A 27852-nucleotide genomic window follows, 5' to 3' on the forward strand; every position below is an offset into this window, starting at 1 on the left:
ATCCATCACTCTCTACATTTAGGATCTTGATCTATAATCAGCTTGTATCTTTTTTTTATTGATCATATGAAAGTAAATTACTAATAATAGTAAATACTATGATGCGTCCTTAGTAGAGGTAAAATATTAGACCCGAAAAATTTTATAATGGACAATTTTACATGGCAATTTTTTATCATTGATGTTCACTACATTTTGTGTATTGTTACCCAATGCAACATATCTTACTGCCTGGTCATCCTGGAAGGGGGTTTTAACACTTGTGAAGCCCCTTCACAAGGTTTCTTATTTTCTTCATTTTGATTTTTTGACTTTTTCCTTGTCAGCATGCTGGTTTCAGATCAGGGGATTTTGTAACTGTGGCCTGTGCAGTCCTTTGAGACATTTTGTGATTATGGGCTGTATGAATAAATGTGACTTGATTTGACTCTGTCAAATCTAGAAGAAACTGTACATCAAAACATAAATATCCAAAAAGTCAGTTTAAATAATGTAGTATGGCATCACGCCACAAACAGACGCCTTTTTGTCATAGTGTATAGAAATCTTCTTTTGATATAAGACCTGGAATCTAAAAACCTTACGAATATAAAAATATATACGTGAATTCCAATTACAAAGCATTTGAAGCAAATTGCTGCAGGCAGATACGAGTAGGGGCTCTTTTAAAATGGGTCGCATGCGCCGAGCGCATTTTTCGCTCCATTTGCTTAGCGAGGGTGGCGTCGCCTTGAGATGCGCGTGCGTGCGTCGCTTAATCAAAGAACAGCGAGGAGGGCTCGTGCGCGTGGCTGCAGCGGCCACACGCATTTGACGTTCGGTATCTAGCGCGCGGGCGCGAGCTTAGAGTCAAGGACGGCAGACGTGAGGATCTTCCTCTTCATCATCTTCGTCATCTTCATTATCGAGGTCATCAGAACCGAACCGTACCGGACGGTGCGTGCACGCTAATTGACGTGTTGCGTGTGCGTGTGCGCGGGAAATCAACAGGAACGCACGAAAAATCAGCAATAACAATATCTGCAAGGGAAAAAAACGACAGGAGAGGGCGACGAGATTGGACTGAACCACCTGCCGAACCTGTTGGCAAACGGACGCGCCAAGGAGACCGGAAGCCATCCTGCTCCATAAGGGCGGGAATTGGTGCAGACTCTTATTGTGGGAAAAACAAGTAAGTTGATTTTATTTTGAGGGATGCTGGTGGCACCATGTATTTTGCTGGAGACGTCATCGCCACCTGCTAACTGTAACGCGCGTGTGACGTCAAAGGAAAAACACTATGCAGTTCTGTTGAAAAAAGCTAGAAATGTCTTGCTGTAAATATAAAAACATGACAAGAGACAACACAGGATATGAACACTAAACTAACTAAACAAAACATGTACATAAAACAATGTAGGATATGTTGGAACACTACTTGCTTACAAAACATCAAAGTGAGACATCTCAGGATGTGTTGGATCATTAGTACTTACTGAACAAAAATGCAAAGAAGACAATACGGAATATTTTTCAAAAATAGCGCACGTGTAATAAAGATATTGAAGAAAATGCCAAAACACCGGATATGTTGTAACACTAACAAGCGGTAGTTGAACAAAACATGAAAGGATTCAATGCATATTCTGTTTGAAAAAAACCCCCACTCTATCTGCACAAAACATGTAAGAAAACAATCAAGAAAATGTCAAAACACTAATTATAACTAAAAACTTGAAAAGTAGAAAACACAGGATATGTTGTAACATTAACAAGCTGCAACCGAACAAAACGTGATTTTTTTTGTTTTTGTTTTTTGCAGTGGAGGTGCGCGGGTCGCTGCTCTTGCTAGCGCTGCACTGCGGCGCGGTGGCGCTGTGTGGCTGCGAGCCGCGGGTGGTCAACCTTGGCGCCGTCCTTAGCCAAAAACGCTACGAGCAAGTTTTCCGCGATGCGGTAGCGCACGCTAACGCCGTCTACGGGCGTGACCGTTTTAAGATGAACGCCATCGCCGTCACGCACAAGGCCAACGCCATCCAGATGGCGCTCTCTGTCTGCGAGGACCTCATCTCCAATCAGGTCAGCTCTCATGGAACAAAACATGAAAGGAAACCACAAAAGAAATATTCCCATACGTCAACTGAACTGGACAGAACGAGACCCTGAAATATAATGCAGACACACAAACTGTAACTTAACAAAACATGAAAGGAATACAACACCGGATTTTTACCCATAACTTGACAGAACAATAATAGAAGTCCCATGACAATGAGACTGTGTATTAAAATGCAGGCTCAGTGCTGTAACTTAATAAAACATGAGAGGATACAATGTGATGAGACACTAGCTGCCTCTAAATAAACAATTCATGAAAGAAACATGACAAAGGATATAGACACAACCTAGCTCTAAACATTGAAAAACACAATGCATGATATGTTGGGACACCAAGGACATCTAACCCAACACAACATGAAAAGGAGACAACGCGGGATATGTTGGAACACTACCTCTAACTGAAAAAATATAAAAAATGAATAAAGGATATGTTGGCACACAAACTACTTAACTAACAGAACAAAATGTAGAAATTGGACAATGTACTAACTGAACAGAACAAGACAGAGAGACAATACAGGTTTGTAGGAACACATAAAAGGAATACAAGGCAGAGTATGTTGGAACACTTACTAGCTCAAACTGAACAAAAATGTAAAAAGGAAGACAATGTAGTCAGTACATTAATTAGCCATAAATGAAAAGAACATGAAAGTAGGAGGCGCGGGGTTTGCTCGGACAATATTCAGCTCTGACAGAACAAAATATGGAAATAGAAGACACACAACACGCCTGGACACTGTTCAGCTCTAACTGAACAAAACATGAAAGTAGAGGAGACATAGTGAAACAAAGTATAGAAAAAATGTCAGACAAAACTGCAAGGGCACTTATTTTGTAAAATCTTTTTTTATAGAACATTCTATTGAAAACACCAAAACACAGGATATGAAAGTACAGAAAGTACAGAACATTACACAACATGAATTGACAAGATGCAAATCAAGCACTGAATTGAGAGTTCTGCTTAGCGCGCACACTTGTGATATTCGCATTTTGATAGGCCGGAATGAGGCCAGCGCCCAGATTAACGAAGCAGGAGGATTAAGCACAAGTACGTGCCCCTCCCCCTCATTTCTGCCCCCTGCTGACAGAATAGTGCTATTGCAGGTTTACGCCATCCTGGTTAGCCACCCTCCCCAGTCCAATGACCACCTGACGCCAACTCCCGTGTCCTACACGGCCGGCTTCTACCGCATCCCCGTTGTGGGACTCACCACACGCATGTCCATATACTCAGACAAGGTGAGCCAAGCCCCCTCACCCGGTAACCCCGCCCACTATTGTGACCAAGTGTATGTGACTTTTCCCCCTTTTCAGAGCATCCACCTGTCGTTCCTACGGACCGTGCCGCCCTACTCGCACCAGGCTAGCGTTTGGTTCGATCTGATGCGTGAGTTCCGCTGGAATCACATCATCCTCATCGTGAGCGATGATCATGAAGGACGCGCCGCACACAAGAGGCTCGAAACCCTACTGGAGGAAAAGGAGACCAAGGTCACGCATGCGCACGCCTGTCATTTGTTCGCAGGGAAAAAAGGAACACCAGAAATTGTTGTTATCTGATGGGTCTTAAAGTTACTGGAATAGACACGGCTTGAACTATGGTGACGTCATTTTGTGAAAGAGCATGCTCGGACACTACTACCCTAAAGTAACAATGCTTCGGACCAAAAACCGGCACCCGATGCCGACTAGAAGTACAAATATCTTTCCAAGCCACTTAAGCTGAGTCAACTAAGCCTTCTTTCATCTTCAGCCACCATATCTCATTTCGTTCCTTCATTTTCAGCCAGCGCGTGTCATTTCTTCGTTAACAATTCTGTGTCGACTTGATCATCATTTCCACAAGAAAGAAAATCTCCTTCCAACCGACTTTACTTGATTAAACGAATCCTTCTTTCTAGTTATGTCCCATTTCCTTACAGACCATAATGTTTTGTTGCCAGCATTAATTTGGCTACAAACAAACATCTCCCTCCAAGCCACTAGAGCTGAGTCGACCAAGCCTTCTTTATCCATCATGTGTTGACTTCAGGATCATTTTGGCTAAAAATAAAACCTCCTTCCAAGCCCTTTGAGCCAAGTCAACCAAGCCTTCTTTCATATCCAGCCACCATGTCCCTTTTCCTTCCAAATTATCCTGCATTGTCTTCAGTGTCATTGATTTTTTTAGAAAAAAATATATCCCTCCAAACCACAAGAGCTGAGTCACCCAAGCCTTCTTTATCTATTATGTGTTGACTTCAGGGTCATTTCGGCCAGAAGTAAAATATTTTTCCAACTAACTTGAGCTCAGTCAACCAAGCATTCTCTCATCTCCAGCCACCATGTCTCATTTCCTTACAGAGCATTGTGCATACACACTTCAGCATCAATTCTGACTCAAATCAGAATTTCCATCCAAGCCACTTGAGTAAAACAACCCTTTTTTCATCTCCAGTGAGCATGTCCAATTTTCTTTAAGAGGGCATCTGACCAACTTTTGACATGCCTCACTTTAAACTCTGCTTTATCACAATATGATCATTTTCTAAGATAATCCTGTATATTCTTCTAAGCTATTATTATCAACATGAAACACAGAATGATGCCACTTTCTTTCTGAACGAGTCCTCAAGTTCCCGAGTCCTCGTCGTGTCTATTCAAACATATCTTTGGGAGGGTTTCATTCATGATACGTGAGTCGTTTTGCAGGGAAGGGTGCGCAAACAGTCTTTTGTTGCAAGTTTGTTTTGGGGACGGGGGACTTTAGCGCCTTCATCTTTTGCTTCTTTTGCGACTATTCAAGTTTGAAAATGTTCCTCCAGCTGAATTCACGTCATCGCTCAAAACCAAAGTGGAAAATCCAAACGGCGCCCTAATTCAGTTGGCTCCGCCCCCCTTAGTGATTTGCCACCCAATGACAAGTGTCCCTTGATTAGCAAGGTAACAGGCGTGCTGCGGTGGCGCCAATGCTAACGAGCTAATGTCAGCTAAATGTCACATTCCAAGTCTGTTGTTTTTCTTTTTGTCATGACATCCGCTTCATGGCTCATTCACATTATGCTAATGCTAACTGACAAAGCCGTGCAGTAGTCTGCAGCCATTCGCCTTTTCTGCTGCCAGACAATGGCGACACTGCGCTTGTGGGAATTTGTAAGATGTGGAATAAAAGGGCCAATTTTGACTTCTTCGCCCGCTCCAACATAGCCACCACTTTGGCATACAACATCACACTATCTTGATCATTGTGTTTCAGCACAATACAAGCTAGTTTGTTAGTTGGTTTGTTGAAAAGTGGATGACCACAGCAAGTACCGCTAGCCACTGATATTAGCAACCGGCAACCCTAGTCACTCATGCTAGCAGCCAGGTCATCCAATGTAAGCCGCGTTAGCATTAGCGGCACTTGAACATCAACCATTTACAGCCTTTGTACCTACTAAGCGTCATTAGTCGCTAATGCTAGAAGCCACTTCAGCATATGCATTATCAACCAGCAGTGTTAGTTGTTAATTTTAGCGGCAGTTATTAGAAACATAAACTATTTACGGGCCTCGTACCTACTGAGCGCCACTAGTCGCTGATGCGTCATGAGCATTAGCAATCAGAAACTGGAGTCGCTTACATCGAATGTAAGTTGTATCAGCATTTGAGGTGCTTGAACTGCAACCATTTATGGCCCTTGTACTTACTGAACATCAAAAGTCGCTCATGCTAGTAGTGACATCAGCATTAGCATTAGCGGCATGGGCCTCCCATGCTTTTGGTGACTAGCCTTCAAAACGCGATCAAGAACTGTTGTTGCTTCTGTCATCATCCAATCACGGCAGCAGATTTCATGTGTGGCGTGGGCGTGTGTGTATGTTAGCGTGTTACCGTGTTGTTGCGCCGCATGCACGTGTGGCGTGTCGGCTAGCGTGTGTGTGACGTTCTCTCTGTTGTCACACGACCATCAGACTAAAATCAGGAACTATGAAAACATGGAGCAACACGGCTTTGACTTCAGGAGAACGCCTAAGGTAGAAGATTGTCGAAGGTAGAACGCTTGCATGGTCCAATCGCTGCACGCCAAACCCTGCCCCCACCGACCGATCTCGTCCAAAGCCCCGCCCACCCGATCCAGAGATATCCCGTATCCTGGAGGCAGCCATCTTTCTTTTGGTTTGACATGACTTTGGGAATGCAGGGCAGACACGCCCCCCCTCACCACATTCCCCCCGATGTGAGGGATGCATGCGGGGTCTGATGGACGCCAAGCACCTGGCAGGACCTCCCGCTACCCCGCAAGCCCCACCCCCTTTACGAACCTTTGATTTCATTTGCGCTCGCTAACATGCACGCTCCTGATTAGTTGGTTGGAAATTTGCATGTTTTGCCAGCTTTCACTTCCTCTTCCCACACCCCCAGTGGATGCCCTCTGTCAATCCCCCTCCCCCTACCCTTCGCACAAATGATTTGTTTTTTTAGAAGTAAGAGGAGCATGGTGGGAGAAAGCGTGCCTAGCTTGATAGCAGCTAGCGCTCGGATACGTCTTGACGTCTCCATGTGCATTCCAGGCCGAGAAAGTTCTGCTCTTTGGACCCGAAACCAACCTGACCGCCTTGCTGATGGAGGCCAAGGACCTGGAGGCCCGGGTCATCATCCTTTCTGCCAGGTCAGCACGTATTAGATCTTGAAGCTTACCCATGCTGACATAGCTGAAGCTAACATAGGGTGAGGTTACTCAGCTAACCAGAGTCTCGCCTTTGCCTACAGCGAGGACGAAGCATCAGGTGTATACAAGGCGGCCCGTCACCTCAACATGACTGGTTCCGGTTACGTCTGGATCGTCGGAGAGAGAGAAATGAGTGGCAAAGCTTTGAGTGACGCGCCTGACGGTAGGGAACAGGCGCCACTCTTTGTCCTCTGTTTCCATTTGTTTTTGCTGTTTCTGTTGCGCTGGCGTCTCAATTCTAAGGAGCGCGCCAAAGGAGTTCTCAGCATTAGCATCTGGTCGTCATGTGGTGAAATTTCAAACCCTGTTACTGTTATTTTACGTTCCAAGTTATTTGGGTATTTGCAACATTCAAGGCTCGAATAAAGCTTAGGCCGTGCAGATCTTAGCATTTTAATTCAAATTCAAAGTGTTTATTGTCATATGCAGAGTAAAAAAAACACGTTGCCCTGCACAATGAAGCTCTTACTTTGCTGTGCACACAGTTGCCAGCGTAAAACTAGAAACTTAGAATCCATATACATGTATACATAAAAGAATGTTATGAATATTAAAAGATAAAAATACAAGATTACCTCAAGAAAGGTTAAGGCGATAAGATAAAATTAAAGAAAAAACAGTTGAAAGTGACTGTACTGCTACAATAGCTTGTTTAGTCGGTAGATAGCGCCCCTGCTAGCAGCTATATTCTTTACCCAGTAGATAGAAGCTTGGCAAGCATCTAGCCTTAAAGCCCAAGGGCTAAGGTGATAGGAGAAATTCCTCCACGCAGGCTGAAAATCAACTGGTCGGTTACTGTCCTGCTATAGGGCAAATTTAGGCCCACTTTGGGAGTTTGGATAGTTTTGACGCACTAGATTTTAAAAAAGTACTTGTAACAAAACCATGGGAAGCTAAACCTCATACCCATAAGCCAGTACATGGCAGCTCAGCTAGCATCTAGCATATTTGGCCTATAGATAGCAGCCTGGCAAGTGTCCAGCCTCGCTCGCACGTAGATCCTGAGTAACTTGTAGCACATAGGCAGAGACGGAGCCCTGTGATAGGAGAAAATCGTCCACGTTAGCTGAAAAAACAACCTGTCGGTTGCTATTTCTGGAATAGGGCATATTTTGTCCCATTTTTGGAATCTAGTTGGTTTAAACAAACTAAATTAAAGAGACAAGAGCATATTTTCTCCAATTTTGGACATCATTAAAGGGATGTACCTTTACCAAAATCCTGGGAAGTTGATACTGTGCAGATCTTAGCATTTAGCTACTTTAGCCAGTAGATCATGGCAGCTTGCCTTGTAGCTAGCATCTTTGGCTTGTAGATAGCAGCTTAGCTAGCTTTTAACATGATTATCCAATAATTTTGAGTCACTTGTTGCCCGAAAATGGTTGTTACTGAAAATTCTATCAGACGTTGCTATTTCTACCAACTCGAATGAAGGGCGCTTAAGGCGAATTAGCTTGTTTTTGTGCTGGGCGGGCTCGCCGCGTGCTCTCTCGCTTTTCTGGCTGGTTGAGAGTTCAAACATGCTGACGTGTTTGAATGCATCAATCATGTTGCGTGTGCTTTCACTGTTCTAACATCTTTTGTCTGTGTCGTCTATAGCTTCTTTCTCCTCACCGCCGCCGCCACCGTCGTCGGCATTTGCCAGGGGTCCAAAGGCCTTTTAGCATACAGGATACGTAGCGGAGCCCTATGATTGGAGGATACCCTCCATGCGGGCAGAAAAAGCATCCTGTTTGTTGATGTCCTGCTATTTTAGGCAGTTGGGTGGTTTTAATGCAGGATGGACTTAAAGACCACCGGTTAACCGATTTTTTACACATATTCTTAAACCTTCTTTTATCTTTAGTGCTGTTATGGGGCATATATTGTCCCGTTTAGGACATATGAGTACTTGAAGAGAAAGTACTTCTAAAAACTCTCAAAAGCTGTCCCAGAAACACCTTAAACTTCTAAATGGTACCCAGCACTCATTTTTGATTTTCTCAAATGGGAGAAAAAGATTACCATGACCTAAATTTAAAAAAAGCCAAATTTTGGCGATTTGACTTTCATTATAAATCCGTTTTTGTCTCTCTTGTTATGCTATTGCTTATTTCTCAGGAAAGTGGTTTCTGAAAATAGCATAGATGCTATGCTGTGGACCACCTTAGTGGTATTTTTTTAGTTCTTGCAAATTGAATAAAAATATCACAACTTAAGCGTAAAAAAAGCCAAAATTGGGCTTGTTGACTCTCATTATAAACCTAATTTAAGGCTTTATCGTTAAACAAATTTCTAATCAATGTAACCTGACAATTAATGAAAATAGCATAGATGCTATGAGCTTTCCGAACCACAGTGTAGTGCTACAACATTCTTGGCTAATAGTTTTCAAATATTTTTGGCAATGAATTTAATTTAATGGTAAAAGTAACAAATACATATACATATGTATACATATATTGTGTTATATTGTTATATATATATATATATATATATATATATATATGTATATATATGTATATATATGTATATATATATGTGCATATATATATGTACATATATGTACATATATATATATATATATATGTACATATATATATATGTACACATATATATATATATGAGATCAAACCTTCCTGTGTGGAGTTTGCATGTTCTCCCCGTGCTTGCGTGGGTTTCCTCCAGGCACTCTGTTTTCCTCCCACATTCCAAAAACATGCATGTCAGGTGAATTGGCTGGTCCAAATTGTCTCTTGGTGTGGATGAGCGTGTATATATAAATAAATATATATATATATATATATATATATATATATATATATATATATATATAATGTGTGTATGTATGTATGTATGTATATATAAAAAGCATTGTTCTATTCTAAATGTATTTTATTGCTATGTGCTAGCATGCTAACATGCCTGCATTCTAATGCCAAATTCATTTGAAAAACCTTTTTGATAAAATTTGAGTGTTCGATAGTTAGTTGGCCGCCAGAAGGGCGGGGCGGACTTGTCGCGTTGCCTCAGTAACAGTGGTCGCGCCGCCGCGTGAACAAACCAAAGGTGGTAAGACGACGTTTCGCACTGTGACGTCAGAGAGGAGGCCCGTGCCATGCCCACTATTACACTGTATGGGCGCGACGTGACGACGTGTGTTGAAAACGCGTGCCTGACGTGACGTCACGCATTCCTGGCACGTGTCGTCACATCCAAAGCGGGTGTCGTCTCAAGGCGCGCGCTTGTGACGTGACGACACGTGGCGAGGATGCGCGCCCCACGCGTGGTGAAGTCGGCAAGAATTCGCGCGTCCTCTCGTGGCGCACCTGCACGGCCTGGCGACGCGGGTCGTCTCGTGACGCACGCCCAAGAGCCCTCGCATGTCTTGAGGTTTCGCGTGTACCTGTCGTTTTTGTTTCGCGCGAGGGTTGGTCGCGTGTCACATGGGACACGTTGGGCTTCGTGGCGCGCGATGGGCTCCACGGTGACGTCAGCATGTCCTCCTCTCCTCTCCCTTATCCTCCAATCTAAAGCTACACTCTGTGTTATCTTGTCGCGCTTGTTCTCCCATCGCATGGTGGCTGCGCCCATTTCAGGGCGCATGCATCACGCATTGGCGCATGCCCTTGTCAAGCCACGCCCACATTGTAAAATTTTGGTGTCCTGTCATTATCATTATTGTTATCATGGCACATGTCATCACCCCAACCTCCCAGGAACCCCCGCCTTCTTGGGTCATATGACCTGAGGTGATGCCAGGCGGCGGGGCTTCTCACCTGTCGTCCTCAGGTGTGACCTTCACCGCACACAAGCCAGATTTGATGTGTCTATATTAGCGCTTTTGCTACATTTAGCTCATAGCTTTTTGCGCTATTTGTCAAGATGATTTTCTTGAGGATCGCTAACTGTTAGCTGTACTGTTAGCGGCCAGTGTCAAGGCAAGAAATGGACATGATAACAGCATTCAAACACTTTTTATATTGGCTAATGCTAAAGTTGTGAGGGTGTTTCAACAAAATTAAACACTAACTTCTTGCAAGTCCTTTTGATTGGACCATTTTTCGTTTTTTTTTAAACTGTTAGCCCATGCCGCTCTAACAAGCGCAAACAAATCCACTTGAAGACTGGCCAAGAGCTCTAGCGTTGTTCAAGAACATTAAACAATGCTCATGTTTTAATTTGAGGAAACTGTCTCACAGTGTTAGCATTAGCCAATGTTGCTCTTAGAAGTGTTAAAATAAGTGGAATGTTAGCATTGTTAAAAGCTTTTTAGACATTGCTAACGTTAGCATTGATTGAAGTTACTTTTGTCTTGACAGCTGTCTGGATAGCGCTAAAGTTTTTACCATTTTTTTTTGTTAAAGCGAACATAATTCATGCGTCTTTGGACTTGCTAAAACTGGATTTTTTTTTAGGCTAACGCTAACTTTGTGAGACCGTCTCAACAAAGTGGAATGCTAGCATTTTTTAAAAATTCCTTTGGACAGCACTAACACTTGTGCTGTTTCAAATTCTCCAAACATCGCTAATGCTGCTTGCATTAGCCAATGTTTCTCTTACAAGAAATAAAAAAATAGCTAACAATTTGAGACCGTATCAACAAATTGTAATGCTAGCGTGGTTAAAACGTTCTTTGGGCAGCGCTAACGCTAGCATTGTTTACAAGTTCTTTTAAACAGCAGTAATGCTGTTAGCTATTTCGTTAATGCATAAGAGAGCAACATTGGCTAATACTAACATTTTGAGACAGTTTCAACAAATTGGAATGCTAGCATTGTTCAAAAGTTTTTTGCGCAGTGCTAATGCAGTTAGCCATTTTAAAGTCTTTGTAAGGGCAACATTGGCTAATGCTAACTTCAAGGTACCTAACGTGAACGGTGAAGACACATTAATTTCCAAATGAGTCCCTGGCGAGCATGCCCTTCGGCGCCCGTCTGGCAAGTGTAATTAAGGCCACGTTTGTAATGAGCGTGTGCGTGGCGTGCGTGTTGCGTGTGCTTGGCGTGTGCGCTAGGCCTTCTGGGACTGCAGCTGATTAACGGTAAGAACGAGTCAGCGCACATCATGGATGCAGTCGGCGTGGTGGCGCAGTCGCTGCAGGAACTTCTGGACAAAGAAAACATCACTGAGCCGCCGAGGGGATGTGTCGGCAACACCAACATCTGGAGAACCGGCCCCCTCTTCAAAAGGTAAGCCCTCCTCTTCTGCTCCCCCCCGCACAACATCTGCTGCCAAATTTGACTGTAATTTGATTTCCGTTTTGTGTTTAGAGTTATTTTTCCTTTATATTCTTTTCAACGCTCATTTTGCTCATTTACTACCAATGGGGGCTAAAAACATAATTGTAAAAGACTTGTTCGCGCCCATTGACAGTTAAAGACGTCCCCGGCATTATGTGAATCAATAGCAATGACGTATTTAGCCGTCAATGACGCTTTAGCCGTCATTTGCAGTAAATGAGTCAATGCCATTGGCGGCTTAAGCCATCCATGGCAGCTAATAAAGTCATTGGCAGCTAACGAAGTCATTGGCAGCTAATGGCGTCATCGGCATTGACTCATTGCCCGTTAAACACGTCGTTGGAAATAACTCGTTCACCCCCATTGACGGCAAAAGATGTCCTTGGTAGCTATATGTTTGGCTGCTAATGACATTAATGGCTTTGACTCGTTCATAGCTAAAGAAGTCATTGACATTGACATGTCGATGACAGTGAATGTGTTGGATGTTTTTTTTTTAAGATCTTAATGTCCTTTATTTTCTTATTTTCCTCTTTGCAGTGAGGATCTTTACTTTTTTTTTTGAGGAGCTCTCTTTTTGCTTGTCATCTGTCGTTGACGGCTAAAAACTTCATTGGCAGCTAAATACGTCCCCTGGCAGTAAATGAGTCAATGCCAATGACTTCTATCGCCATCAATGACACGTTAGCTGCCAATAGCAGTGCATGAGTCAATGTCAGAGATGTGTTTGTCCGTCACTGATGTCTATAGTTGTCAATGGCAGTGATTGAGTCACTATCAAACACGTCTTGAGCCTCCAATGACGCCTTAAGCTGTCAATCGCGGTAAATAAGTCAATGCTATTGGCGGCTAAAGAGATCCATGGCAGCTAATTACTTCATTGGCAGCTAATGACGTAATCGGCATTGACCCATTTACTGGCATTGACCACCAAAGACGTCTTTGGAAATTACTTGTTCACCCCCATTGACGGTCAAAGACGTCCTTGGCAGGTAATGACATTTTTGGCGGCTGATGATGTTACTGGCAGCTAATGATTTCAATGGATTTGACTCATTCACTGCTATTGACAGCTAAAGAAGTCATTGACAGCTGTCAAAGGCAGTAAATGGGTTGTACTGTATAAGTTTATTTCTAAGATGTAAGGAGCATAACATTAAATTTTTGGGGAGCGTCCTTTTTACTCACCGTTTGCCATTGACAGCTGAAAATGTCATTGCAATGACTTGTTCACTACTATTGACCGCATTGGCAGCTAAAGGCATCCTTTGCAGTTAATTTGTCAATACCCTGGGAAGCAAAATACATTATTAGCTTTGACTCCCTCACTTCCATTAGCAGAGAAAGACGTCATTGGAAACGACTTGTTCACTCCAATTAGTGGCAACAAACGTCATTGGTATTGACTCATTTACTGCCATTGACAGCTGAAGATGTCAATGGCTGTCATCGAGTTAAATTTTGTCAATGATTTTGACTCAAATGTTCCTTTTTTGTGACGGCTAAAGAATCATTTGCTTTGAGACATTCATTGCCATTGACCGCTAAAGACGCCATTTGCATTGACTCATTTACTGACATTGACAGCTAAAGAAGTCACTGGCGACTAGAGAGATCCTTGGCACCTAATAATCGCATTTGCACTAAATGAGTCAATGCCACCGGCAGCTAAATATGTTATAGGCCTTGACAGGTAAAGACATCATTGGCAGTGAATAATTCCATACAGTACATGTTTTTTTCTAAGATTTTACCTATTTTTCTTGCAAGTTCTCATCTCCAGCCATTGACGGGCATATGAATATTGGTATGGACTGATTTACTGCCAATGACGGTTAAAAACATAATGGTAATGATTGAGTCAAGTGTTATTTATGTTTTTTTTTAATCATATACTTGTTTTTGGTCTTTGGCAATTGGCTCAAATTTTTGCAGCCATCTGTTTTCAGTTGAAGATTTAGTTCGCTTAATGACGTTCCGGCTTTTGAAGGATGCTGAACGAATGAATTTACGTTTTTTGATTTGCCGCTTTCCTGTTTTCCGATGTTCTGCTTTCTGATTGGTTGTTGTAGAGTGCTGATGTCATCCAAGTATGCGGAAGGCCTGACAGGCCGCATCGAGTTCAACGACGATGGCGATCGGCGTTTCGCTACGTACAACATTCTTAACTACCAGCAAAAGCCCGGCAGACTGGTCCAGGTGGGCGTGTTCAACGGATCACAGGTGAGGGGGAGGGGCTTTCAAGGAGACGCCCACGCCAACGTGGCCACTTGATGACGTTACCTGTACACCTCAGGTGGTCATGAACCCGCAACGGAAGATCATCTGGCCTGGTGGTGAAACCGAGAAACCGGTCGGCTACCAGATGTCCACCAGACTCAAGGTATGCTAACACTGCTATTTGCTAGCGTGCTAAACTGTTTGCATGTCAGGCTGGAAAAGCAGATCCCATAAATAGACACAAAACAAGATTTTTAAAGGATTTAAATACATAAAATGAATCATATTGGATAGTGTACAAAAACAGAAAAAGTAAGTTTACTAGGATCTCCTGAATGTTGAAACATTCACTAAATCTAAATAAACAAAACATGAACAAAAGAAGACGCCGGTTATGTTGGAAGAACTAAAGATTAAAGAACTAAAGAAAAAGAAAAGATGACAATGAAGGATATATTGTAACACTAACTCCAATTAAACCAAACATAAAACAGAAGACAATGCATTGTTGTTTGTAACACTAACTGAACAAGAACATAAACAAAAGTAAACACAGGATCTGTTGGCACACTAACTGGTTCTAGCTGAACAAAACAAGAATGTAAGACAATGCAGGCTATGTTCGATAACTAGCTAGACCTAAACAAACAAAACATGAAAAGAGGAAGACACAGGATATTTTAGAACACTAAATAAGCACCAACAGAATGGCAACCAGTCCAGGGTGTCCCCTGCCCACTGCCCGATGATTGCTGGGATGGGCTCCAGCACCCCCGCGACCCTACTGAGGATAAGCGGTGCAGCTGATGAGAGATGAGAACAAAACATGAAAGTAGGACAGTGTTCCAACACATTCTGCATCTCTAACTACCTCCAACTGAAGCAAACGTGAAAGGAAGACAATGCAGAATTTGTTGGAACACTAACTCTAACTGAACAAAAAAGTAACATACATTTAGATATATTGGAACACTAATTATCTCTAATTGAGAAAAAAGTGAAGGAATGTCAAAGGATATGTTGGAAGATTACCTAGCTCTAACTTGTAAAAAAACATAGAATTTGTCAACATAGGGTAAGTACTTGTGTGTGGATAGGACAAAAATGGGAGTGCCATGACGACAAGACCATGATATAAAAATGCAAACACATCCAGTAGCTGTAATTGAGCATGAAATGAAAGAAAGACAACACAGGATATATTGGAACACTAACTACCATTAACCGAACATAACCTGAAACTAAATCTTCGCGGAATATGACTATACCCACACATGGACAGAGGAATAACAAGAAAACCAAGATGACGAGACTACGGCACAATATTAACTGACTTTAAATTAACCAAACATAAAAAGGGGGACTACATTGATTTGTTTAAAAAAAGTAACCCTACCTGAAACAAAAAATGGACACCAGTGGATATATCAAGACAATACCTAGTTCTAAGGGAACATATCAGAAAAGGAAGACAACTGGGGATAGGACAATAGAAAGTATAACTGTACAAAACATGGAAGGGAGATGGTGCAGTATAGGTTGGAACGCTAACTAGCTCTAACTGGAAAAACGTGAACGTAGACTACGTATGGTCCTTTAAAATATTCACTCAAACTTAACAAAACATGAAAGTGGACATCGCCTTGGCGACGAGACCGTGAAATATGTCATGCAGAAACACTAACCGAATTTTTTTTTGAAAGGGAGACAACACAAGATATGTTGGAACAGTAACACCTCTAACTGGTCAAAAGCTGAAATTAAGATAGGTACTCACACATGGCTAGAACAATTATGACAAGACCATGACACATCATGTTAAAATAATCACTGGTTGAACAAAACATGAAAGGAAGACAGGATATTACACACATTGTGACATCGCATCATTAAGACATTGAACAGTAAAATTCCACTGAAAGTACCAAAACGCAGAACATGAACATACAGAAAGCACACCACACAATTGTTAACATGCTAACGTGCTAACATAGATCGTGACCATCCACCAAGAGCCCTTCGTGTACGTGAAGCCCACCAAGGCGGACGGAACCTGCAAGGAGGAATACACGGTCAATGGCGTCCTCATCAAGAAGGTCATCTGCACCGGACCCAATGGGACCATCCCCGGTAGGGATTTTGCTAGTACTTGCACGGAAGCCAGAAATGTATTTGAGGATTTTTGCGCTCCAGGTCAGCCTAGCGTCCCGCAGTGCTGCTACGGCTTCTGTGTGGACCTCCTCATCAAGTTGGCTATGAGTATGAACTTCACTTACGAGGTTCACTTGGTGGCAGACGGAAAATTTGGAACGCAGGAGCGGGTGAGAAGCCCAGTCTTGACACAATTTCTTTACAGAATTTGTCCATTTTTTTGTTCTATTTTTTGGGCATTACGGGTTACAGATAAATCATAGAAAGCTGACTTTGTTTTGTGTTTTTTTATGTTAGGGTTAGGTTAAGGGTTAGGGGCTAGGGGTTAAGTCAAGTCAAGTCATTTTTATTTGTATAGCCCTTAATCACAAAGAGTCTCAAAGGGCTGCACTGGTTATTACACAGACTATTTTTCAGACTATTATTACATCATCCTCTGATCTGGAACCAACATGAGGGCAAGGAAAAACTTAAAAACCTCAACATTTTTATGTGAATTTCCCTGCGAGGATGAATAAAGTATCTATCTATCTATCTATCTATCTATCTATCTATCTATCTATCTATCTATGAGGAAAATGAAGAAACGTTGAGAAGGGAACGCACATGTAGCATCCCCCTTTCAGGATTACCAGACAGCAAAGGATGTTGCAATCACAAATAATACAGAGATATTGTCCACAAAAAGTATAGGTTATTCACATGCTATAGAGTAGAAGTGTGTTTTAAGCTTAGATTTAAACATTTCCACTGAGGTTGCAGAACGGATCTCAGGGGGGAGAGCATTCCACAGCACCGGTGCCCGGATGGAGAACGCTCTCGAACCAGCAGAACACTTCTTGGCTCTTGGGATAACCAAAATACCGGCGCTCTCAGAACCAAGGCTTTGGACCGGAACATAGGGGGAAATCAGATCTGAAAGACACGAGGGAGCAAGTCCATTTATGCTTTTGTATAATACTAAGAGAACCTTGAAATCACATCTTAGGCTAACAGGGAGCCAATGCAGGTTAGCCAAAATCGGCGTGATGTGATCGGACTTTTTTGTCATAGTTAAAAGCCTCACTGCAGCATTTTGTACCAGCTGAAGACTCTTGATTCTGGACTTCGGGTGACCGGAGAGTAGTGCATTACAGTAATCGAGACGGGAGATAACAAACGCGTGAATTATGATCTCCGCATCCGACTGAGACAGTATAGGACGAATTTTAGCAATGTTGCGAAGATGGAAGAAAGCGGTTCTAGGAATTTTCTTCACATGTGTTTGTAAGGACAGATCGGGCTCAAATATGACACCTACATTTTTAACTGAGTCACTCTGTGTGATGTGACATTTGTCAATGTTCACAGCAGTTTTTGAGAGTAAGTCACGGCATTTAGATGGACCAATAACTAACATTTCGGTCTTTTCAGGGTTGAGACACAAGAAATTGAGTGACATCCACTCTTTTATCTCCGTGAGGCAGGCCTCCAAATTTCCACAATTTAGTGTGGCAGATTCCTCCAACGGAAGATATAGTTGAGTGTCATCTGCGTAGCAGTGGAAACTGATATTATACTTGCAAATAATATCACCTAATGGAAGCATGTAAATGCTGAAAAGAAGGGGGCCAAGCACTGAACCCCGCGGAACACCACAGTTAACACTAAAGGGCTCAGATGTCATTTCGCCATATTTAACACAGTGCGTCTTATCTGAGAGGTAGGATCTGAACCATGAGAGGACGGTTCCTGAGAGACCAATCCATTTTTCCAACTGTTCTAGTAGGATATTTTGGTCCACTGTGTCAAAAGCAGCACTAAGGTCCAGCAGCAGCAAAAGTGATGAAGCGCCAGAGTCCAATGCCAGTAGGAGATCATTGTTTACCTTAATCAGAGCTGTCTCAGTAAAATGGTTAGCCCTGAATCCTGATTGCATTGATTCAAAAAGATTGTTCTCGGATATGAAATCATTCAGCTGCTGTGCCACTACTTTTTCAAGTACTTTAGAAAGAAACGGTAGGTTTGACACAGGTCTATAATTACATAAGCTTTCTGGATCAAGGTTGGGCCGTTTCAGTGTGGGTTTAATAACGGCGGCTTTTAAGTCCGCTGGAACTACACCTGAGGAGAGTGATATGTTATGTTTATAATTTTTAGAACTGAAAGTTCAAGGACCCCAAAAAGACCTCGATTTGGCCTTATTCACCACCTGTTTAAGATTATCGAGTGACAGTTCACTAAATCGGGACAAATTCCCTGGACAGCCACCATGTCGTGCATCTATAGATTTCAGCCCTTTGTTATGTGTTGTATTAAAACTGTCTTTAGAAATTTCTTCCTGTATGCATTGAATCTTCTTATTAAAGAAGACCACAAAGTCATGGGCTGAATGGGTAGAACTATCTGGGATAATCTGTTGCCTAGTAAGCGATGCTACAGTGTCGAAAAGGATTTTGGGGTTGTTCTTTTGTGACGCAATCACCTTCGAAAGGTGGGCTGATTTTGCAGAGGCAAAGGCCGCTTTATACTTTAACAAGCTGTCACACCAAGTTTGATGGAAAACCTCAAGCTTGGTAGCACGCCATTTTCTTTCAGATTTCCTGCATTCTTGTTTAAGGGATCTAGTTTCATCAGTAAACCAAGGAGTGCGTCTTTTAGTTCGTGATTTAAGTCGTATGGGCGCTACTGAATTAAGGACACCAGCCAGGGTAGCATTGAACTCATTCATGAGTGAGTCGATAGAGCCTTTGTATGAAGGAAAGGATGCAACTGCTCCTGAAAGCAGATCAGAGAGCTCAGAAACTGTGCCAGTGCTTTTATTGCGCCCGCTAAATCCTTCAGCTTTTTTAGTAACACATTTAGCTAGCTCCTCGAATGTAACTAAATAGTGATCAGAAATAACGGTAGTACACGGTAACACCGTCCTGTTTGAGGTTGAAACTCCTCGAGTCAGAACCAGATCTAGCGTTTTTCCATATTTATGAGTTGGCAAATCAACCAGTTGATTAAAACCAAATGTATCAATTAGAGACCGAAACACAACAGTAAGTGAACTGAGTGGGGAGTTCATATGAATTTAAAGTCCCCCATAATTATTATTTTGTCTGCATAGGTTACTAGGTCAGACAAAAGTTCAGCAAATTCATCTAAGAAAGCTGCGTATGGCCCTGGTGCGCGATAAATAGTTACTACATAAATTGACAATAGAGAGGACCCCATAACAAGAGCCTCGAATGCCTTGTAATTATTAGAGGTACGAGGAGTAAATTTGAGCGTTTTTTCAGAAATGAACGCGACACCGCCACCCTTCTTCAAAGAGCGTGCTACATGGCTGCTCACGTAGTCTTGAGGAGAAGCCTCATTTAACGGTAAAAACTCATCCGGTCTCAACCAAGTTTCACATAGACCAATCAAGTTAAGTTTGTAATCACGAATAATATTATCAACAAGTAAAGCTTTAGGAGCAAGCGACCTAATATTTAACAGACCAAATTGTAGCTTTGCTGAATCGTTTAACTTAGCTGAAGTCTTTGTAGAGATCGTCACAAGATGTCGCCTTTCAGGTGCGTTGAATTTCAGGCGTCGATTGACCCGCAAGATTGATGAAGAAATAATGGCTAAATTAACACATCTTCGTGTCCTTCTTGCTCCTTCAGCTTCGCACACTTCACACACTTCCCCGCACGACCACCCCGCTTCTGCTTCCTGTCTTTACGGCGCCTTCGTCGCTTCGGAGGTGGGGTGGCCGACCACGGAGATCCTGGGTCTCTTCGTATCTCGTTCGGGATATCATAGGTGGAATAAAAAGTGCCCGTAGAGTCGAAATTCAGACTCACACCTAATTTAATAAGTACCTCCCGACTATAAGTGTTATTGGCCACGCATGTGTCCAGAAAAGAAAGCAAAAAAGACAGGAGGACGGTGATAAATAGAAGATTAGCTGGAGAGCAATGAGCCGCAGCATCCATGTGCGCTGCCATCTTTAGATGTTAGGAGTTAGGGGTTAGGGATTAGGGGTGGACAGTAAATGTGTTAGGGGCTAGTGTTAGAAGTTAGGGGTTGGGGTTAGGGGTTGAGTCAAGGGTTAGCAGTTAGGTGATAAGGGTTAGGATAGGGTTTAGCGTTAGGGCTAGGCTTTATTGTTTGATTTAGGGTTAGGCGTTAAGGGCCTAAGCAGACAAAGCACCCAAAGACCATCCATCATGCTTTTTTAATATGTCCTGCCAAACTAAAATAGTAAAGATCCCTTCCTATATCACGGTTTACTTATCGCTGTTTTGCTGCTTCGCATATTTTCATTGTGCATTGTGTATTCTGTATTCTTATTGGACCTCTCCTCACACTAAACTTGCTGTGTAGCCTCATGCGGGTCTTTAGTGAACCCTGATGTTATTAAAAAAACGTTTGACAATGGAAAAATGAATGCGTTCTGGTGGCCAGAACCAGAGGTTAAATGCAGTTGTCCATAACATCCGCATGATGGCAACAAGATATTATCTAAATTATTGTGTTAATACAGTTGTGCAATAAAACAGCATTATTTTTAAAATTAGAATACTTATCCCTTAACCACTAGGCACCTTTTCCTGTGGTGTGTCTTGGGCAAGTACACTTTAGTTGCACTCATCCCTCTCCAGGTCAACAAATGTTTTCACCCTATCTCGAACAGGGACCTTTCGCGTGTAATTTGACAATATCGAAATTAATTGTAAACTATTTTTCTGAAGTACAGTGCTTTTATTTTTCTAACAAATACTTGAGCCTTAAATTGGGTTGGTTCTTGAGTAAAAATAAAAAATGAAAAGTTTTGTACTTTGCAGGTTTTGACTCTCGCGGGAAATTTTTGGAACGCAACCCCCGCCAAACCCCCCCCCCGATGATTTGCTGTCTCACAGTAGAAAAAGTACTGTACTACTAATTAGAATGGTATTGCTTTGGTGCCACTCCAGTCCAGTTTCCCTCACTGTGGCCGATGGGCAAATAGCTAGCAATTTTTTTCTGTTCTTGTATTTTCATATTTTTTTTTTTATACCAAGAGCCTCAAATAGGCAAACAGGCGGCAGCGAATAAATCCGAAAAAATCACATTCAAGCTCCGCCTCCCTTTTCCGCAGGTAAACAACAGCAACAAGAAGGAATGGAACGGCATGATGGGTGAGCTCCTGGGGGGCTTGGCCGATATGATTGTGGCCCCCCTCACCATCAACAACGAGCGTGCTCAGTACATCGAGTTCTCTAAGCCCTTCAAGTACCAGGGCCTCACTATCCTGGTTAAGAAGGTGGGCGAGGTCGACGGGAAACTGGGCAGAGCCTCGCATTGCCCGCTGCTGAACATTGCATTTGTGTGCGCAGGAAATCCCACGCAGCACGCTGGATTCCTTCATGCAGCCATTTCAGAGCACCTTGTGGCTGCTGGTCGGCCTGTCGGTCCACGTGGTGGCGGTGATGCTCTACCTACTAGACCGATTCAGGTAGGACTCTTTCCTGTTGTATTTCATATCATATTTGTTTAACTTATTAGTAAAATACATTTAAAAATTGTTGGTGAACCTACACACTATTGAGTCAAAACACAAGCAATGTAAAGAAAGACTCAGGCTTAGTTGTATCTAGAACAACATAGACAAATGACATCAAGCTTGATTTACGCATGCGGTAAGAGCAGCATATTGTCCTTACACTCTCTTATTTGCCGCTCTTCCGGCGTTTTATTGATAAATGTAGCATCAAGCTTATACACAGACTGCCGGCCCCCTTTCCATAGGCCTTGTTCAATCCAGAACAAGCCTCTCAGGCTTGAAATACAGTATGCATTTGGGAGGAACAGCCTCTTGCACTCTCATCTATTTAGTGCTCTCTCTCCATTTTATCTACAAACTTTTCATCAAATTTACATAGATACCGCCGGTCCCCTTTTCGTGGGCCCCTTTTAGTCCAGAACAACAAAGACAACAGACATCAAGCTTAGATCATGCATGCGGGAATGGCTGCATCATGCACTGACACTGTCTCTCCACATTTTGCTGCTCTACCAGAAATGTACTGACAGCGTTTAAGGCACTTTTACATGACCAACAAATATTTAGCGAAAACAGGTAGAGGCCTAATAGGATGATGCCCCTTGAGAGAAGTTCAGAGAGTGTCCAGCAGTAAAAACTAAATACATGTGAAAAAAATGATAACTAATAAATCAGTCAATTTAGAATAACGATATAACATTTTGACAAAAATATAAAAAGATGTACAATATAAAAATACATACTTCTTATTTTTACATATCTATTCATTTTTTCAGGTCAAAAACAAGTTATTTCATATATTATTAACACTGTCTTTCGTAATTCGTAAATATTTTTTCAACTTGGAATTTCAGTTTTGTTAGTCACTTGTAGAATTGGGAACAACGTTATTATGGTTAACGCCGTTATGTAACGGCATTATTTTTTCAGTCAGTGGGTAATCTAACGAATATTTTTTTTCGCCATTACAACACCATTACCGTTACTGACGGTCAGAAGCGATGCGTTACTTTGAATAAATTGAGACGAGGCATGTTGGCCTGGGCGGGTGTTTACTTTCTCGTCACTCTCAAGTAAACCATAACATAAACCTGTAAACATTAGGGGACACAGCATGCATGCTCAGTAGGCATTATGGGTAATGCCGTTTTTCTGTTATTAAGCACATGACGTCACATAGAGAGATGGATTGGAGTGGTGCCTGGCTTTGGCAACATCAAGTGGCCATATATAAAACTGCAGCTCCACGTTCTCTTGTGCTTCTTTCGGCTATGTATCACGGGCCGGGTTAAAACCCTTGGCGGGCCTGAGGAGGCCCGCGGGCTGCATGTTTGACACCTGTCAATTACGTTATCAAAATCGATGGCGAGGCAGGCATAACATCATGGTACGATAAAAAACGTCAAGCTTTTGATCATTATTATAAGGCGCACCGGGTTATAGGGCGCACCCCAAAAAAATAGATTTTGGTCCTATATTTGACATACATAAGACGCACCGGATTATAAGGCGCTACAATGGGAACGTCGACAAAACAGTCAGATAGTTCAGTCAAACTTATTACCCCCTTAACATTCCGAAAGCTTGTAAAGAAGCAAATACGTGTCGAGAACAAGTGCGGATGCGGTGTTCGTACGATGTCACTCAAATGCATCGTTCCAAATATCATTCGGAAGGTTAAAGTCTTGGGATTCAATGCCAACCATTCCTTAGTTTCTATTTTCTTTTTCGCTCGCAACTTTACTGTGCATATGACAATAAACACTTGGAATTGAGTTAGATTTAAAAATAGACACTCCATTCCATCCATTATCTGCACCGCTTATCACAGAAACATCGAGTTCAGTCTGAAACAAGATACAGGGAAAATATATAAGCCGGAGTAGCTCACTGAAGTCGTTGTGTTCAATAATAATGTGCAGCCATGGTCCTCTTATATCCGTGAGTGTAGTAAATCCAGGAGAATAAAATATTTACAAATACAGAATAGTAAAAAAATGCTTTCTCTATGCCGTCAACCCAACGTGTGATTCACATTCATGTTTTTCGGCCAATTGCAGGCTTTGTTTTGCCGCTTTAGCCTATGCCAGCCTGTAAATGATAAAAAGGATCCGCCCCTTGACCTCCGAATAACTTTAGCCAGTAGTGATCGATTCAACTGATGATTGACACATCTTTTTCGGCCAATTGCAGGCTTTGTTTTGTCGCTTTAGCCCACATATGTCAGAGTCAAGGCCCGCGGGCCACATTAGGCCCGCGAGAGGGTTTTACCTGGCCCGCGTGACGAAATCAATATATTATTAGATCCGGCCCGCAGGCCGCTGCAAGCCAGCAGCCCGCAGTACGCATGAATACTACATTTCCCACAATGCAACGGGGACACGCCGAGCGGGAGCAAAGCGGGAGGCGGTTTGATTTATTCAGCAGTCGATCAGCAGCAGTCATTAGCATAACAGCAAAAATTAGCCCACATATACCCATCAACAATGGCTAAACGGAAGGTGGACACTGAAAACCGGGGCTTTCAAACAAGGTGGGAGTTGGAGTACATGTTCACGGAGGTAGCTGGAAAAGTATCAGCGTCAGCCTCAAACAAGTAATGTAGAGTTGTAGTAATACAGTACTGTATATAAATGTATGTAAATACAGTAATAATACAGTAATGTTTCCTGTGCAATTACACATTTGAAGTTTTTACTCCGTTCAAGTTTAAAAGTTAAATATGCACATAAAGAAGGTCTTGTTTTTTGTTGTTCCCCTCGGGAATTTTAAAGCTTTATTGTCTATGTTGACTATGTTGTTTTTGTTTGCCGACTCTGTCCTGGGAGTGTTTCTTGTTTTTCGGCTTTTCATGGAAAATAGATCTTGATGTGGACAACATTCTTTTGATAAAATTGTCTCCTATTTAGCAGAGAAAATGACTTTTGATTGTTATTATTTGTTAATCAGTAATTCCTTTTTTTCACACTAACCCAGAGAAAGCCCAGAAAGGAAAGTCAATGTACATTTGAGCAGGACAGATGAGGTCCAGTGTGTTGATTGCTATTGGTTTTAAGTAACAAGAGATTTTTGCACTTTATTTTATTGTATTTCGAGGCAATATTTCTTTTTAATAATTTCAGATGATTGAATGATAGAAAATGGTTATGAGTTGTTGTTATAAGATATGTTATGAGTTTTTTATATAAAGGACATTTGTATTTTGTGCCTGCTGAAATTAAAAATGACTGACAGAGTCATAAGAAAATATTGCTTTATTTATACAATCATATTGTAATATATTTGTTGTGTTTTCAGTAGGTTAAATCTTGGTTTCAGTAAAGATTGGACAGTCCGGCCCTCGGCTTGTAGCCAAATGTTTTATTTGGCCCTCCGTCCATTTGACTTTGACACCCCTGCTTTAGCCTATGCCAGCCTGTAAATGATAAAAAGGATCCTCCCCCTTTACCTCCGAATAACTTTAGCCAATAGTGATGGATTCAAATTGTAATTGACATATTGGTTAGCCAATGAAACGCCGGTAAATAAATCCCGGACTACTTGGCGTTCGGGGTAAAATCTAGTCGGCGGCTGCTGCATTAGTTGCAAGACTTTGCGACTCACCGGTAATATTGATCCATAAAAAAGGCGCACTGTATTATAAGGCGCATCGTCAGCTTTTGAAAAAAATAAAGGCTTTTAGGTGCGCCTTATAGTGCGGAAAATACGGTAATTGGAAATCCCCTTGTGGAGATGATGGGAGTTCTACAGGATACTGATGTTAAAACCCACAATCCCATTGTTTGTTTATGGTCTTTGTGTTCACACAGTTATTTGCTTCTGTTCTTGTTTTTAGTGTATATGTATCGTCAAAGTCCTGTCTAAAGGGAAGGGGTACTTTGCAGGAACTGATGTAAATGTTAGCGTGTTTTGTGTGTCCACAGCCCTTTCGGAAGGTTCAAAGTTAACAGCGAAGAAGAAGAAGAAGACGCCCTCACCTTGTCCTCGGCCATGTGGTTTTCCTGGGGCGTACTCCTCAACTCCGGGATCGGAGAAGGTGAGGTGTGCTGCGCCGCCACCTGCTGCCTGCTTGTGTCTGACGCTGTCTCTGCCCCCTGACTCCAGGAGCCCCAAGGAGTTTTTCGGCCCGGATCCTGGGCATGGTGTGGGCGGGCTTCGCCATGATCATCGTAGCGTCCTACACGGCCAACTTGGCCGCCTTCCTGGTGCTGGACCGGCCTGAGGAGCGCATCACTGGCATCAACGACCCCAGGGTCAGCTACGCTTGTCGGACGGGGTCACCTTCACCTTCCTCATCATCATACTGTCATCGTCATGGTTACGTGTCCTCGTCAGATGGTGGCTCCACCCTTCTTCCCTCCACTTTCGTCTCCTGGTTCCCCTGTCAAGCCTTCCTTGACCACCTTGTCATCATCCTCATCTTCATGACCGAGTCCCGGTGTCTCCACGGTAACATGTCCGACCGACATGGGCTAGGATTAAGGTTTATGGTTTGGGTTAAGGTGGTCAGGTGGTTAGTGTTAAGGTTGGAGGGTAGGTTTGGATTTGAGATTAGGGTTTAGAATAATGGTTAGGGTTAGATGGTTAAATTTGGGGGTTAGGAGTTAAAGTTGATGGGTTTGCCTTTAGGGTTAGAGGGTTTGGGCTTAATTTGGGGATGAGGGTTATGGATTAGAGGTTAGAGTTAGGTAGTTAGAAAGGTATGGAGTTAAGGGGTTAGGGCAAGGGTTAAAGGGTTAATGTTAGAGGGGTTAGGGCTCTAGGATAACATATAGATGGTTAATGTTGGTAAGGTAAGGATTTTAAGGGTTCAGATTAGAGGGTTTTAGGTTCAGGGTTAGAGAGGCGTGAGGGGCTGGAGGTGTTGAGGGGTTAGGGGGTTATGAGTTGGTGTTGGTGGGTAGGTTTAATTGGTTAAGGGTTATGTTTAGAAGTTTAGGGTTTGAGGGGAGGGTTAGGGTTTAAGGGTATGGATTCAATGGTTAGAATAAGAGGGTGTTACGTTTTGAAGGTTAGGGTTAGGGCTTAAGGATGGAGGGTTAGGGTTTAGAAATTAGGGGTTGGGGTAAGGCTTACGGGAGTTAGGAGTTAGGGTAAGCATTTAGAGGGTTTGTGTTGCTTCAACAAAAATGGCAAAAGGTCAACTCTAATCCAATGAGTCAAATCAGGAAACTGGACTTGGCTTCTTTTTACAACTTGAGTATTATTTTTGTTGGCGGGCCGAACCTGGCGAATAGGCAGCCTTTGCGCTCGTAAACCCGGCTAATGGCGGTGCTGGTTTTTCGTCTTTTGGCGGCAGCTGCGGAACCCGTCCGACAAGTTCATCTACGCCACGGTCAAGCAGAGTTCCGTGGACATTTACTTCCGGCGCCAAGTGGAGCTAAGCACCATGTACCGCCACATGGAGAAGCACAACTACGAAAGCGCCGCTGAGGCCATCCAGGCCGTACGAGACAAGTTAGTTCTGACGGCTACACTCTTGACCAAGACGCTATATTTGACTGTGAGGCATCAGTCACTTACACTAACTCCGATGTGCTTCTCTCCAAGCATTTAATTGATAGATTCTAAAGCACTATTACGCGACCATATGTGGTCTATAACTTAATAGGGAATTTACTAAGACGTAACTGAACATCTCCGGAAGTGCTTCACATTGTGCTTCACACTTATGCTGAACTATCATAGCGATGTTAATTTTTATTTAAAAAAAAAAAATCATTGGTCAAAAAGTTTTTCTTTCACATAGTGGAATCCCTAGCTAAGGTCACCGCCATGTTTGTCCAGCAAGTCTCTGCTAGGCTGTGCTCTGCTAAAGTTACAAGGGTCTGACAAGACTTAGGCTAGGTTCACACTGCAGAGCTTAATGCTCTATTCCGATTTCATGGTGAAGCACAATATTTTAGTGAGATCGTTCACATTTTCAACTAAATGTGACTTGTATGGGACTTCATCTCCTG

The 27852-nt window shown here is 42.5% G+C and overlaps 1 protein-coding gene across 3 annotated transcripts in view; it reads left to right on the forward strand.

Annotated features, from left to right (window-relative positions):
* Window positions 1-752: 752 nt before the first annotated feature.
* The window catches only part of grin1b (glutamate receptor, ionotropic, N-methyl D-aspartate 1b), a 36351-nt gene continuing 9251 nt past the window's right edge, over window positions 753-27852 (forward strand). Inside the window, exons 1-17 of one of the 3 annotated variants that reach the window (XM_088335630.1) lie at window positions 754-1171; window positions 1802-2058; window positions 3211-3345; window positions 3421-3597; window positions 6042-6104; window positions 6642-6739; window positions 6841-6962; window positions 11796-11970; window positions 14094-14244; window positions 14318-14404; window positions 16236-16371; window positions 16435-16562; window positions 21488-21652; window positions 21726-21844; window positions 25816-25928; window positions 25997-26145; window positions 27192-27349. In XM_088335630.1, coding sequence (XP_088191756.1) covers window position 1171; window positions 1802-2058; window positions 3211-3345; window positions 3421-3597; window positions 6042-6104; window positions 6642-6739; window positions 6841-6962; window positions 11796-11970; window positions 14094-14244; window positions 14318-14404; window positions 16236-16371; window positions 16435-16562; window positions 21488-21652; window positions 21726-21844; window positions 25816-25928; window positions 25997-26145; window positions 27192-27349 — 2234 coding nt within the window. In that variant the 5' untranslated portion in view covers window positions 754-1170. Of the gene's footprint in view, window positions 1172-1801; window positions 2059-3210; window positions 3346-3420; window positions 3598-6041; window positions 6105-6641; window positions 6740-6840; window positions 6963-11795; window positions 11971-14093; window positions 14245-14317; window positions 14405-16235; window positions 16563-21487; window positions 21653-21725; window positions 21845-25815; window positions 25929-25996; window positions 26146-27191; window positions 27350-27852 lie in introns of all 3 variants that reach the window. The other 2 variants (XM_088335629.1, XM_088335631.1) reach the window with 2 other exon arrangements.

The sequence above is a fragment of the Urocampus carinirostris genome, chromosome 5, assembly GCF_059441175.1.
Source record: "Urocampus carinirostris isolate Australia breed hairy pipefish chromosome 5, RoL_Ucar_1.0, whole genome shotgun sequence".
Lineage (NCBI taxonomy): Eukaryota > Metazoa > Chordata > Actinopteri > Syngnathiformes > Syngnathidae > Urocampus > Urocampus carinirostris.